The 13,358-nt window shown below is 50.9% G+C and overlaps 1 protein-coding gene across 1 annotated transcript in view; it reads left to right on the plus strand.

Annotated features, from left to right (window-relative positions):
* The first annotated feature begins 4,906 nt into the window (after positions 1 to 4,906).
* Trpm2 (transient receptor potential cation channel subfamily M member 2) overlaps positions 4,907 to 13,358 on the plus strand; it is a 43,392-nt gene continuing 34,940 nt past the window's right edge. Inside the window, 4 exon segments of the mRNA XM_041634791.1 lie at positions 4,907 to 4,978; positions 6,239 to 6,473; positions 7,218 to 7,306; positions 11,339 to 11,507. Coding sequence (XP_041490725.1) covers positions 6,315 to 6,473; positions 7,218 to 7,306; positions 11,339 to 11,507 — 417 coding nt within the window. The 5' untranslated portion in view covers positions 4,907 to 4,978; positions 6,239 to 6,314.

Below are 13,358 nucleotides of genomic sequence, written 5' to 3' on the forward strand. Positions count from 1 at the left end.
AGTTACATGAGGCCTTGTGGTCTTAGGGTGGGAGGGGATGTATTGATGGGCGGCTGCTGGAGAAGCTATCAGTCCATGCTGAATGAAGAGGTTACAGTGTTGCAGGGGGGCTTCTTTGCTGCTCCCCTCCCGGTCCCCACCACCCATGCTCCCACCACTAAGCTCTTACCTCTCTGTAAGTAATCCCAGCAGTGTCACTGGTTGCCCCAGGTGAAATTTGGTGGAATTGCACTTTGGCTTGAGGCCAGGACCATATTCCGCCGTGTGTGTGTGTGTGTGTGTGTGTGTGTGTGTGTGTGTGTGTGTAGTAACATTGTTTACATCTCCACAGGGAAGGAATTCTCCACATAGTGCCCCTCCTGTCTAGCCCTGCTCCTTCCTCCTCTGTCTTAATATCCACCAAAAGATGGAACTCAGAGCCTAGTCCTGGGAAGTTACCAGCAGAGGCCAGCAGAGGGCATCCTATCTCCTGGAACTGGAATTACAGGTGCTTGTGAGCAGCCAAGTGGGTCCTGGGAACTGAACTGGGGTCTTCTGAAAGAGCAGCAAATGCTCTCGCTGTCTGAGCCAGCTCTCCAGCCCCACACAGTGACCCTTTTCTGAATCAGAGGCCATCTCCGTTCTCAGTGGCTACACCTGCCAGGTACCTCTCATAAGAGGTACACACTGGAGGTCTTTTCGGCACTGATAGCCAGGGTGCCGGGGACCTCAATTACCTGTGCTGGCTCCTGCACTAGAGCCCAGGCTGGGGCTCCACAGGACAGGCCCCCACAGGGGATGTCTAGCAGCACTCAGCTACCCCAGCTGTTCTTCTCTCCTCCCAGGACGGGTTTCAGAACTTGCTGTGGAGCTTGACCTTCCTGGCCTCTCCCAACCCCAGTGTGAGGCATCCGTCTCAGAGGGAGGCAGGTACAGTGGATATACCTGCACACATTGCACACCATGCAGGGCTCTGTGTGTGCAGTTGTGAGTCCCACATACAGCAGGGATAACCTCATCACACACAGGTGTGTATTCGTGTCTTGTATCCATATGTTTTTTTTTTTTTTTTTCGAGACAGGGTTTCTCTGTGGTTTTGGAGCCTGTCCTGGAACTAGCTCTTGTAGACCAGGCTGGTCTCGAACTCACAGAGATCCGCCTGCCTCTGCCTCCCGAGTGCTGGGATTAAAGGCGTGCGCCACCGCCCGGCCTCCATATGCTTTTTAAAGGTTTTTTTTTTTTTTTCGTTTTTAAGATTTTTGTTAAAAGACTGTTTCATTGGATTCTGTTTTTAACTATGTGTATGTGCCTACGTACGGGTATGTGCTGTTGACTTTTACTGAAAATGTCCTGTGACCTTTTGGGCCCTGGGGTCAATCCAGCTCTCAGGATGGCGTTGTGCTTGTGTTAGCAGTCAGCAGCCTGCCGTGAGTTGGGAGTTCCCAGGTGGCACCAACTGCTTGGCTCACAGCTCCCTGCAATGCCTTCTCACTGCTGAGTTTCACAAGCAGCCCTTCTGCCGAGATGTTTCTGGAATGCCGAGAACCTGTAGACTCCCTCGATGAAGGAAAGTGAGGATGTTCCCCACTCTCAAGCCCGATTCTCACCTCCAAATCTGGCACTCTTCCTGTTTTTTTTTTTATAAATAAAGTTTTATTGGCAGATAGCCATGCTCATTCACTAACACATCCCCTATGGCTGTGTTTCCTAACACAACCACAAAAACACTGGGCCAGAGCAGCTACCGTACTCGCTAGAGGAAGTGTAGGACTCTGGGCTCAGACCTCTTCTTCCACAGCCTCCTTCCTCGGTCCTGCTTCTCTCTCGTGACAATGCAGGGAGCCATCAGATCACATTTCTGTGGTTTGCTTTTTGCTGTCCAAGCAGGGGCTTTTTGTCTTGGGCATAATGCCCATACCTTAAAAAACAACCCCTCCCCCACAAAAAAAAAACCTTCTTGTGCTGAAAATTTCTTTTGTCAGAATGGAGGCGACTTTCTGGCGAGATCAGCATGTGCCGCATCCGAGTTTTATGGATAGTGCTCACTGTTTTTATGGATGCCATTGTGATGGCATCTCGTAAGCTGTGATATGGCCTTCCTGTAACCTGTGGTTCTTCTCTAAAAGAGAAAGCACCACTCGGGGCCACACAGCATAGACACTTCATGGGAGATGTGAGGTTCACTGGCCATTTCTCCTTAGATGATGTTCCCACAGCGGCCCTGGGCTACTTGGAACCAGAGGCCAGTCTGTTCGTCAGCTGGCCATGCTGCAATTACTGTCTTATGAAATATTAACTGCACATAGTTACTTCAGTTAATGAGATGTCTTAGGCAAGGAGCCTGGGTCTGTGTGCTGCCGGCATGGCGAGGAGGGTAGCCACTGCCTTACCTGTTACCTAGGTCTGGGCACGTCTCCTGGGAGTGGCAGCCAGTCCTATAACTTACCACTCACTGAGCCAGGTTGCCAAGCTCTAGGAACACAGTAGTGGACAGGGAAGAGATGTGGGTACCTGCACAGCAGGCAGCCTAGCAGTCACAGCCCTGATAACCATGTGTACATTCGCCTGGTCTGTGAACCAGCCAGATGGGAGACCCAGCCAATGGGAGCGACCAGCTCCTCCCAGTGCAATTATTTCTAATAACATGTTGTAAAGAAGCTATCAAGTGTTGTCCTTGCAAATAGTGCATCTTTACCATGACTCCGTGGAGACTGGGGTGGCTCCGCAGAGGGAGAGATGGTGGGCAATCTCAGTGGTAAGCATCAGCAAGCTGTTTGGTGCGGTGATTCCCCTGCAGGCTTTACATCAGGCAGGGAAAGAACGGTCCACGAAGAGAGAAGACTGAAACTCGGCTCAGCCCGATTTTATTGTAACTGGTATTGGACCAAGACTTCTAGGGTCTGGCCCAGATCATTTTACCTTAGCCATGCACACCATGGCTTACTTCAAGCACACCACACTGTTTGAAGAAAGTATTTAGACAACAATTAACTCAGTCCCAAGTACGCAACAATTTATGACATGTTTGCTTTGAGATTCCTTCCAAAGTCCATCTGGCTTCTTAAAAATGGGCACTGTTGACTCAGAGATAGTGCCCAAGGTTTAGGGTCTAGGAAGTTTCACTGAGGTAAACATAGTGCCAGTGGGTATCTGGATTGGCCTGGCCCTAATATAACACAGAAGTCACTTAGGCTGTTGTAATGCTCAATCATGAGATTGGGTTTTATGGTCTAAAAGCAATGCTCAAGACTGAGGGAAGAAAGTCTTGATAAGTAAAACCATAAAGTCTGGGAGACAAGGCAGAGCCTGTCTCCTCCAACAGCAAAGGATCACCAGGTTGCATAAAGGGCATCATTCCTAGCGGTCCAGGAAGAGCAGCTACACACCTCATTCCATTGAAGAGGCAAGAAGCTGTATGTCAAACTTTCCTTGCTTCACCTGTGCACAAGGCTCTTTGCCCTCTACACGTTGGCTCACCTGGGGTGGCGAAGCCACAGGCCAGCTGTGGAGGGACCTTCAATAGTATATGCTTGAGTCAGGATCTGGATGGGGACTCGTACCCTGGGGAGGAGATGAGAGAGGAAGCTGCTGACCAGACATGAGTTCCTAGGGCAGATCCCCCATCACAGGTCAATCCTCTTCACTTTCCTGGCACTGAGGCCGACGGCTTGGGAGTTCTGCCGGGAATTGCCTTCTGGTGTTGGGAATGGAGAACACAGAGCGTGATTTAGGGATGAAAGAGTGGTTGAGGAAGTCACAGTTGGCGTCTTAGAAGCCAGTGTGGTCCTTGTCACTCTCAAGAACCAGGCACGACACACGCCCACTATGGGGTGGACATCTTTGGGTCCTGAACCTCATTGGTTGCAGGCTCAATTTGGGATTGATCCCTTGGGTTTGGGTTCTTCCTGTCTCCTCTGTTGTGTGACACATTTGGGGGTCTTGAAGCTGATGTTGCCCTTAGGTCCATTTTACTTCTATCTATCTATTTATCTATTTATTTGTTGGCTTTAGGTGCTGCAAATGTGAGGGTAGCAGTAAGGGACTTTTAGCAGGAGGGTTCTGAGACAGGTGTATGCTGGGTACTTAACTGGACTCAGGTCTAACAGGGGTCACCTGACTCTCTTTCCCAGGCTGCCTTTGTGGTTTAGGATTTGGAGACAAGGCCTTATGCTTTGTGGGCTATCCTACCTTCAGACCGCAAATGCCATTATTCTGAGCGTTTGTCACTAGGTGTCCTGAGGAGGCTGGCTGACCCGCACGTGGAGCATCTCAGGGGGCCGAGTACATGCTTGGTTTCACGTTCTTAGTTGCAGCTGCCATGCAATCAGGTTGAGTGACGCAGAGTGCGGGGCGGGCCACCCAGGCTGCGCCTAGCCCTGAGATGTGGGGCAGGGCTGCCGTCCTGCGCAGTTGCGCAGAGTGACGCTGGGGTGCGCGGCCTCTGAGCAGGTACCCGGCGCTGGTGAAGGGGCGCTGACCCGGCATCTGGAAAGGAAATGCGGGTTTAGTCGGGGGAAGGGAGTGCTGGTTGCAGGGGGTCAGGCGGAAGGCAGGGAGGTGCTACTCGGCACCGGGAGGGAGTGTGGGAGTGTGAGGTGCGGGGGTGCGGGTTGCTTTGAGTGTGGCTGAAGAAAGTGCTAAGATTGAATCTTGGACCTTGGTGCAGGCATGGACTGGAGTGCGGTCAGCTCTCTGATGCAGAAATTTCAGCTTGGGTGGGGGAAGGTTGTGCCCTGGGATAGGGGTTGCGGTGTTGAGGGGCTGCAGCGTTTGTACGGGCTCTGAAGCTAGTACACCATGCAGGCTCAATGTCAGCTGGTGTGATCTGTGCCCACACCACGGTACAGCTCTCGGCTCATGCTCTGAACCCTCACACGGGACTGGAGATTAGCTCCTGTGCCCTTTCCTGTGTTTCCAGGTTAGTATGCCCGAGGATGCTTGGGAAGCAAGCAGAGAACTAGCGGGAAGCCTGAATGCCATAACGTTTACACTGAGCAAGGTAGGGAAGGTGTCATATGTCCCAGTCATTAGCCAGGGCTCACAAGTTCCTCCCCACCCCATGCAATAAAGTCTCTTATGTTTTCTGATACATCTGTGGCCTGGGGTAGGTGGGGTGCCCAGATACACCGTGGGTCCAGAGGTCCTGAGCTTAATTGCCAGTTTGGAAGATGTTCACAGAGTCCGATTGCATTTGGCTACACATCCATTCCTAATGAGGGTTATCTCAGCAGGAGCTGCACTCAATTGCTGTGGGGCTGTAGGGGAGGGTGTGCCACTGCCCCCCCCCCACTTTTGAGCCTTTCCTGACTCTACTAGTGACAAAATGGGGTGGGGTGTGGAGGGGATGGCAGATCAAGGGGCCAGAGCATCTGCCTGAAGCCACCAACTGTAGCCACAGTTCAGCCTAAGAACCCCGAGGAAGAAGTGCTGACCAGCAAGTGGGCAGAGAAACAGCTTGGGGACCTGGTATTGGAGAAGAGATATTCAGCGCAGGGAGAGGCTGAAGTGTGGGGTTGTTTTTTGCCCCTTGGCAACCCTTCTTTTATGTCAGCTGGAGCAGTGGAATGTGGAGTGGTTATCATCACAGGACATTAGGGGATACATCTCAGGAAGCACACAAGAATAAATACCTTTTTTTTTTTCCTTTTGAGATAGGGTTTCTCTGTGTAGTCCTGGCTGTCCTGGAACTAGATTTACAGACCAGGCTGGCCTTGAACTCAGAGATTGGCTGCCTCTGCCTCCCAGGTGCTGGGATTAAAGGTGTGCACCACCGTGGATCTCCCTGAGAAAAACTGGCAGCTTTTTGCAGCCTCAGCCAAGCAGAGCCAGGGAGGAAGGGTTTGCATCAACAGGCTGGCTGTCGTTAACAGCTGACTTCTCAGGATGTAGCAGTATGGTACTTCCCAAAACCTACTTTGTGGGCAGCAAAGGCTTTTGTTTTCCTTTTGGAAAACGAAAGAAGCCAACTGAGCTCTGTAATCACGAGATGAAGAACCACAGGGCACACACCAGGGCGTGTGGTGGCCACAGGAAATTGTCTTCCTTTGCTGGTCTGGGCGCTCATTCGGGGAGCTGGTGAATGGTGGAGCTAGGGAGACACCTGAGATTGCAGCCCTCGGAGGGCCCTCAGCTGCATATGTGTTTGTAGACTGCCCAAAGTGCTAGAAGACCACAGAGGAAAGAGGTGGGTGTTCCTTTCAGAACTACAGCCTGACCTTCCTCTTTCAGATGATTTTCAATACCTCTCTCTCACCCCCAGCCTCGCAAATGAGAAAAGACTTCCCTGAAGACATCCAGAAATCTCTCTCTCGGGGGTGAATCTAGAACTGTGAACGATGGAGTCTTTAGACCGGAGAAGAACGGGTGCTGAGCAAGAGGAGGGCTTTGGGATGGAGGCCAGGAGGGCCACCGATCTGGGCATGGTCCCCAATCTCCGGCGGAGCAATAGCAGCCTTTCCAAGAGCAGGAGGCTTCTGTGCCCCTTCATTGAGAAGGTAGGCTTCCACTGGCTGATCTGTTACATCATGGGCCACAGAAGCAGCCCAACGGTCACCATTGCTTAGGTCACCCTGGGCTAGTCAAGGCAGTCAGTGACCATAGGGCAGGCTCATTTCTTACCTGGGTCTACCCACCTCAGGGCCTCCAACCCAGAAATGCCCTTTGGGAGAGGAGAGCCAGGGTAGGATATGACACCAGCCATACTGCTTACTGAATATTGCCCAGCCACAGCCGTTTGAGAAATGGCCAGGCGGACGCTGAGGCCCTGTGCCAGATAATGGAAGAAGCCCTCACTTCTCTTTCTCAATTGTGCAATAACTCTAGTTCCTGTCTTTCTGTGAAGTCCAGGGGCATCACATCAGGTCCCAGGCCAGTGTCACCGAAAACCCTTGAGTAATCATGTTGAAAGTGCATTTGGTTTGTGCTCAGGCAGGCGGGAGGGTGGCTTCAAAGCTAGGTACCAGGTACCAGCCAGGTTTTCACCCCAGACATTCTTCTCGTTATTATACAATTCCCAAGGAAAGCGAGCTGTAAAGTGCTGAGCACAAAGTATCCCCAAAAGAAAACGATTGCATAGTCTCCTCCCTGTCTCCTGAGCACACACCCAGAGCCCAAGCAAGGGTGCTTTTAAGTTTTAAGGTGGCCTTGGGTCCCTCAGTGGAAGCTGGTCGGGGAGCAGAGAGGTGTCTAAGGTAGGCCTGGGGGCTTTATAATGTCAGCATGCTCTTTTTGACTCCCAGCAAGAAAACCTCAGCTCATGGATTCCTGAAAACATCAAGAAGAAGGAATGTGTGTATTTCGTGGAAAGTTCCAAGCTCTCTGACGCAGGGTAAGTGGCATGACTTTGATGAAGGTCTCTGAGCCATTTCTCCAGGTGCGGTGAGCATGGCTGATCAGACCCGCTTACGTGACCTCATCCAGGGCCAGTAAAGGGGCATCTGGGGTTCATGCCAGGCTGAGAATCTCCCCCATCTCATCTCAGGAGACACTTGGGGAACGTGCCCAGTCCATCTGCTTCACATCCCTAAGAGTTCTTTGGGGCATGGAATGTGCTTTGCAAATAGGTTGGCCTAAAGCAGAGGGTGACCTGTACTGAGTCTTGCTGTTGGCTGCGCATTCAGATCAAGCCCGGCGGGCCAGGGCTCCATGACAACACATCTTTGGAGCTTCTTGGTTTCCAAAGAGTCAGGGATCCAGGAACTGTAGGGATCTAGGGGCAGTCCACAGACCAAATGTCCTTAAAAGCCGCATCAGAGGGTCCCGCTGTTACAGGGTCTCTGGGTCACCTTCTCTCCCATCACTTAGCTCACAGTGAGACTATGGTCTCTGAGACCAGGATGGAGGTGTTAGCGGTCGCTCCAAGCAGCTGGATATTGCTGTTCCCCAGGTGGGACTGCCTGCAGGTGGGGCCAGTCAGAGGGACTATGGAGCAAATGGGGGCCCAGCTCTGTTCCTAGGACTGCAGCACTCTTAGAAACTGCTCTCTGAGGTGGGGTCCCTGAGTTGGATCTGGGTGGTGATCTATGTTGTAGCCCCCTTCAACCACCTACTCTTTTCCTTTTCTCGTGGAGACCTCCTCACTCCTCAAGGCCAATGGCAGGTACCACCTCTGCAGTGTAGCCTCCCTGGATTATTCCACACCTGTACAGGATGTAGCCCCCGCCCCCGCAGGCTCCACTGATAGCTGTGCTGTGTCTGGGGGCTTAGCGCTCATTTCTCTGAGAGATCGTTGCCTCTAAGTCCTGTGACCTCTCTGGGTGTGATCAGTGGGAACCCCGGGGCATGGAGGCTTTGGGGCCCATTCCCTGGCCTGGGTTCTCTTTAGGGAGGAGTCTCATCGCTTCTTGGTCATGATAGAATAGGTCCTGGAGGGAGAGGTCACCCCCACTGTAGCTTACAGCTTCACACCAGGAACGCTACTGTACCCAGGGAGTAATCAGTTTCTAGTGAACTTCCCTGAAAAAATAACGGAGCAAAACTATGTCTGTCCTGAAAACCACACAGGCTTCTTTCCAGTCGTTCTGGAGGGAATGCGATGGCTCCTGGGGCTCCACACTGTTACAACAGGATCATGACTATGTATTCTATGCAAATGTTATAACTCATGGGAGGGATTTCCGCATCTGCGGAGCCTAGAATCCATTCTCTATGGACACGGAGGGGCCAACACAGAAAGGGACCAGGGGCTCCATGTGGGAAGAACAGCCCTCTTCACGCCCCAGGGGGAGAGACACGGCACAGCTCTGTGTGCCTCCTACATGCTGGCTTTGCTCAGAAACTGGGTACTTAGCCTCACTCCCTGAGGCTAGGTGGGGCCTAGAGAGAAGTAAATGCTGCTTCAGTCAATGTGGTCTATGTGAGTTTGGGGGTCCCATGTGCTCACTGAGAGGTGAGAGCTCTACATGGTGGTGCTTTAAGTGGAGGGTCGTGGCTGTGATAGATAGTACCTTCTCCAGTTGCCTATGCTGGGCTTCTGCCCTAGAAGCCAGAGAGACTCTGTCTTAGCTGCTGTCTGTTTCCATGAAGAAACACCATGATCAAGGAAACGTATTTTATAAAAGCATTTAATTGGGGCTTGTTTGCAGTTTCAGAGGGTAATGTGTGATCACCTTCTAGTAACCAGTACTCCAATCTTCACATACATTTCCATTTGTCACTTGGAGAAAGTCATAGGACTTACACCTCCAGGTCTGTGTCACACACATGGCACCACACAGCGGGGGCCTGTGCCCTTTGACGCGTAGCTTTTGGGCGCCATTCACGTTTCCGCACCGACTCTTTGAATGTCGAGCAATTCTCTAATTGTATATATTTGAGGTGTGACTTTGTAGATAATAACCAGGTCCTAATTTTTGCTTGCTTGTTTTGTTCTTTAATCCCATCTGTTTGTCTGTCTTTCTCTGTAGACCAGACTGGCCTACAGATCTTTCTACCCGCCTTTGCCTTCCAAGTGCTGGTGCTTGGTGTAGTCTTTGTTTTTCAGTGGGTGATGTGGGATTCCCTTCTGTGTGCTGTGATTACCATTAATGAATAAGGAAACGGCTTTAGACCTATAGCAGGGCAGAACTTAGCTAGGTGGGGAAAACTAAGCTGAATGCTGGGAGAAAGAAGGGCGGAGTCAGAGAGAAGCAATGGAGTTGCCGCCAGAGTCAGACTGCTGAAACTTTGCCAGTAAGCCACTGCCACATGGCGATACACAGATCAATAGAAATGGGTTAAATTAATATGTAGGAGTTAGGGCTGAGCATTCCCTGGCCTGAGCAGCCAGGAGCTAAAGAGCGGTCTCCTCCAATAAATGGGTATATTTAGACCACTTACATTTAATATAATTATTGCTACTTTAGAGCTCAAACCCACCTTTTTTTTTTTATCTGTTTTCTTTCTGTTTCAGTTCAGCTTCTTTGTGACGGCTGTGGTTATCGAAGTTACATAACAAAGTGTGTCTCAATCCACGAGTGTTGGTAGGCTGAGCGTTACAGTAGAGTGTAGAAACACCCCCTTTTACCCCTCCTGACTTACAATTGTCTAGAATACCGTGTTTGACCCAGTTCAGCCATCAAACATCATTTTAAAACTCAAGAGAAATGAAATGTATTTACTCACATTTTCACTCTTTCTATTGTTTCATCCTCCCCGATGCTCAGAATGTCTTTGTCCTTTCACTTCCGTTTACATAATTTCCTTTACAAGTTGTTTTTGAAAAGAGGGTCTTGGGTAGCCCAGGTTAGCCTTGAACTCCCTAAGTCGCTGAAGACGACCTTAAACTTGAACTAATCTTCTTGCCTCTAGCTCCACCTCCTGAATACTGGGGTCTCAAGGGTGCCTTTCAGCATGCTAGGAAACTCCTGCCAATTGAGCTACACCCCCACTCCCTTTAGCCATTCTTTGGACTGGTTCTACTCTTGACAACTCTCCTTAGTGGTAGTTCAGCTAAGAGCATTCCTTGAATTCTTTATCCCCAGTGGGAAGTTTTGCAGGCTATAGAATTCTGGGTTGTAGTTGTTTAATCTTTCAGCACTGAACCTCCTATTTTATGTCTTCCGTAGCTTCTGATAAAAAGCATGCTGTTTTTAACCTGGGTGTGGTTGCATATGCTTTGAACCCCAGCACTTGGGAGGCAGAGGCAGGCGGATCTCTATGAGGCTGGAGAGATGGCTCAGCAGTGAAGAGCACTAGCTGCTCTTTCAAAAGACCAGGGTTCAATTCCCAGGACTTACGTAGGGGCTCATCTCTGTTTCTATCTCCAGTTCCAGAGAATCTGATGCCTTCTTCTTGCCTATTTGGGCACCAGGCACACAGGCAGGCAAAATACTCATATGGATTAGAACAACAACAGAAACAAGAGGCTTGTGGGGAGAGAAATTGGCAGGCACCATTGTAGCCTTACTACTGTCCAGCTTTTTTTCTCCTTTGGTTTTGGAAGTTTGATGAAGCATTTTTAACCTGGTTGCTGTAAAATCCTCCCCAGATGACTCCCGCACCTGGCCCATTCTGGTGGGAGTGTCTGGCGTGGCTGACTTGCTTGGTGTGACTAATGATTTTTCTGACTTTTGTGTTTTAGCTGACCCTGACCCTGTCTGTGGGAGGGAGGGGCAGCATCTCATTATTGCCACGTGGGAAAAGTTCAAAGGCCAAGGCCACTCACTGGCTGTCCCGTTTGGTTCCTGGCTGATGCCACCTGCCTGGAGGGGGGCAAGGATGCCTCATACTCACTGCCCACATAGACCCTTTGACACTCAGGCAGGGTGTCTTGTCCCTGCTGAGTGGGATGAGTGTCCTGGCTCTCCTCTGGGTCCCCCCATGTCCCTGTAGAGAGCCCCAGAGGCATTTCATTCCTGTGATCACCTTGCTGTCTTCACAGGAAGGTAGTGTGTGAATGTGGTTACACCCGTGAGCAGCACTTGGAGGCCGCCATCAAGCCTCACAGCTGTCAGGGCAAGGAATGGGACCCCAAGAAGCATGTCCACGAGATGCCTACAGATGCCTTTGGCGACATCGTTTTCACAGGCCTGAGCCAGAAAGCGGGGAAGGTGGGTTCCATTGCACTCATCCTTCACCGTGTTGGTCCCTGTGACCCTGTAGCAGATTTCCTGGAGGGTGGGGGGAGAGTGAGAGTAGGCATCCAGGTGCGTGAAACCCACTATCCACCGAGGAACGGCATGGGGTGGTTTGTACTCCAGGCAGACGAGAGGTCTGTAAGCAGAAGGAGAAGTACAGGATGTCCTAAGCGAGGTATGGGCTCATTCTGAAGGGTTCATTGTCCATCTGGGTCTAGGGGAAGGAGGAGAACTCAGGACCTAGTTCTGAATGGTGGCGAGGGAAGGGAGGGGGCAGGGTGAAGCTCCGTGTGGGAAGTGGAGGCAGGAGCCCCTGCAGGTGGCTGTACCCTGGGCAGGAGGTGACAGAGGTGCAGGAGGAGGTCCTGTCATCTGGTCTCAGGTCAGGAAGAACGGTATGGAGAGGTCTCATCTCTAGCTCAAAGGTATGATAGGCAGAGCCATGGTGGGTTTGAAACCAGCTGATCCCCAGTCCAGGTTCCTAACTTGACAGCCTTCTGGCTCCAGCTGCTTCTCCAAGGGCAGTGACAGGAAGAATCCCGAGCCAGGGACAGTTAGTGGTGGGGGACACCAGGGAGAGGGACACTTGTTTAGAATAATAAGGTATCCTGACCTCGGTGAACCCCTCCCTAAGTCTGTGTGTGTCCCCACCGTGTTACTTTCTTGTCCCAATGACAAAGGCAGTTTCTGGAGAAGGATTTATTCTGACTTATGGTGTGAAGAGATGCAGTCCATTATAGTGGAGTTCCAGGTGCTTGAAGCCATGAGGTGGGGATTGCTGATTGCATCTTGGTGGACCAAGAGACACACACACACAGAGATGAGAGATGAGGAGGAAAGCTGGGCTATCTTCACCAAATCTTGCTCCCCAGCGACCAGCAATCCACTTCCCCAGAAAGATGCCGCCTTGTAAAGGTTCCACAGCATCTCCTTCCTCCAACTAAAGATCAGATGTTCAAACACATGCGCCTGCGGGGGAACGTTTCATATTTAAACTATAGCACCCACAATGTGGATCCTTAGCCCCTTTTCTTCCGGATGTCATGTGGTTTACAGTCCAAAGGGAAAGACCATGAGAGGATGGTACTGGACACCGGCTCAGCCCTGTGAGAACAGCCGTGGTGAGGGCTGGCAGGAAGCAGCCACTGTGGTATCAATTAGATTCTTTGTTGTTATGCTGTGTCCTGTTTGCTCTGGAGGTTCCTAATGTCCCTTTGGATTTCACATTGTCCATCATCCTGCTCATGGTCCCTCAGGTGGATCCTAGTCAAACTACATCTCCTTAGACAGTTGATTTAACTAGAGTGGAAAAGTCCACGGTGGGATGAGGGCTACAGTGCTTGTCTGGCATACATGCGTCTCTGAGTTCCATCCCTAGTGCATGTACCCACACGCACATGCACACGTGCACACATACATGCATGCACTCATACACACATACATATATGCAAACACAAACACACACACATGCATACATGTGTGTACATGCATACACATATGTACACACATATACATGCATGCACACATGCAAACACACATGCATGCACATATACATATGCATGCACATACACAAATATACATACTCATGCATACAAGCAAATGCATATGCATGCAGGCACACATGCACACACAAATACATGCATGCACACACACATATACAAGTGCACGCATGCAAACACACAAAGTCCATCATGAGCTTAGGGTGTTCTGGAGTGTGAAGCCAGGGGCCTGCCACCTTCCATTCCCCTACCCTACCCAGGGGCAGACAATGTGTACACAGAGCAGGCCAAACCCAAGAAAGTCAGTAGCAGGTCAGGGGCCAGC

Source organism: Microtus oregoni, unplaced genomic scaffold (genome assembly GCF_018167655.1).
Source record: "Microtus oregoni isolate MIOR12 unplaced genomic scaffold, Mior012 000046F_ref0000063, whole genome shotgun sequence".
NCBI lineage: Eukaryota > Metazoa > Chordata > Mammalia > Rodentia > Cricetidae > Microtus > Microtus oregoni.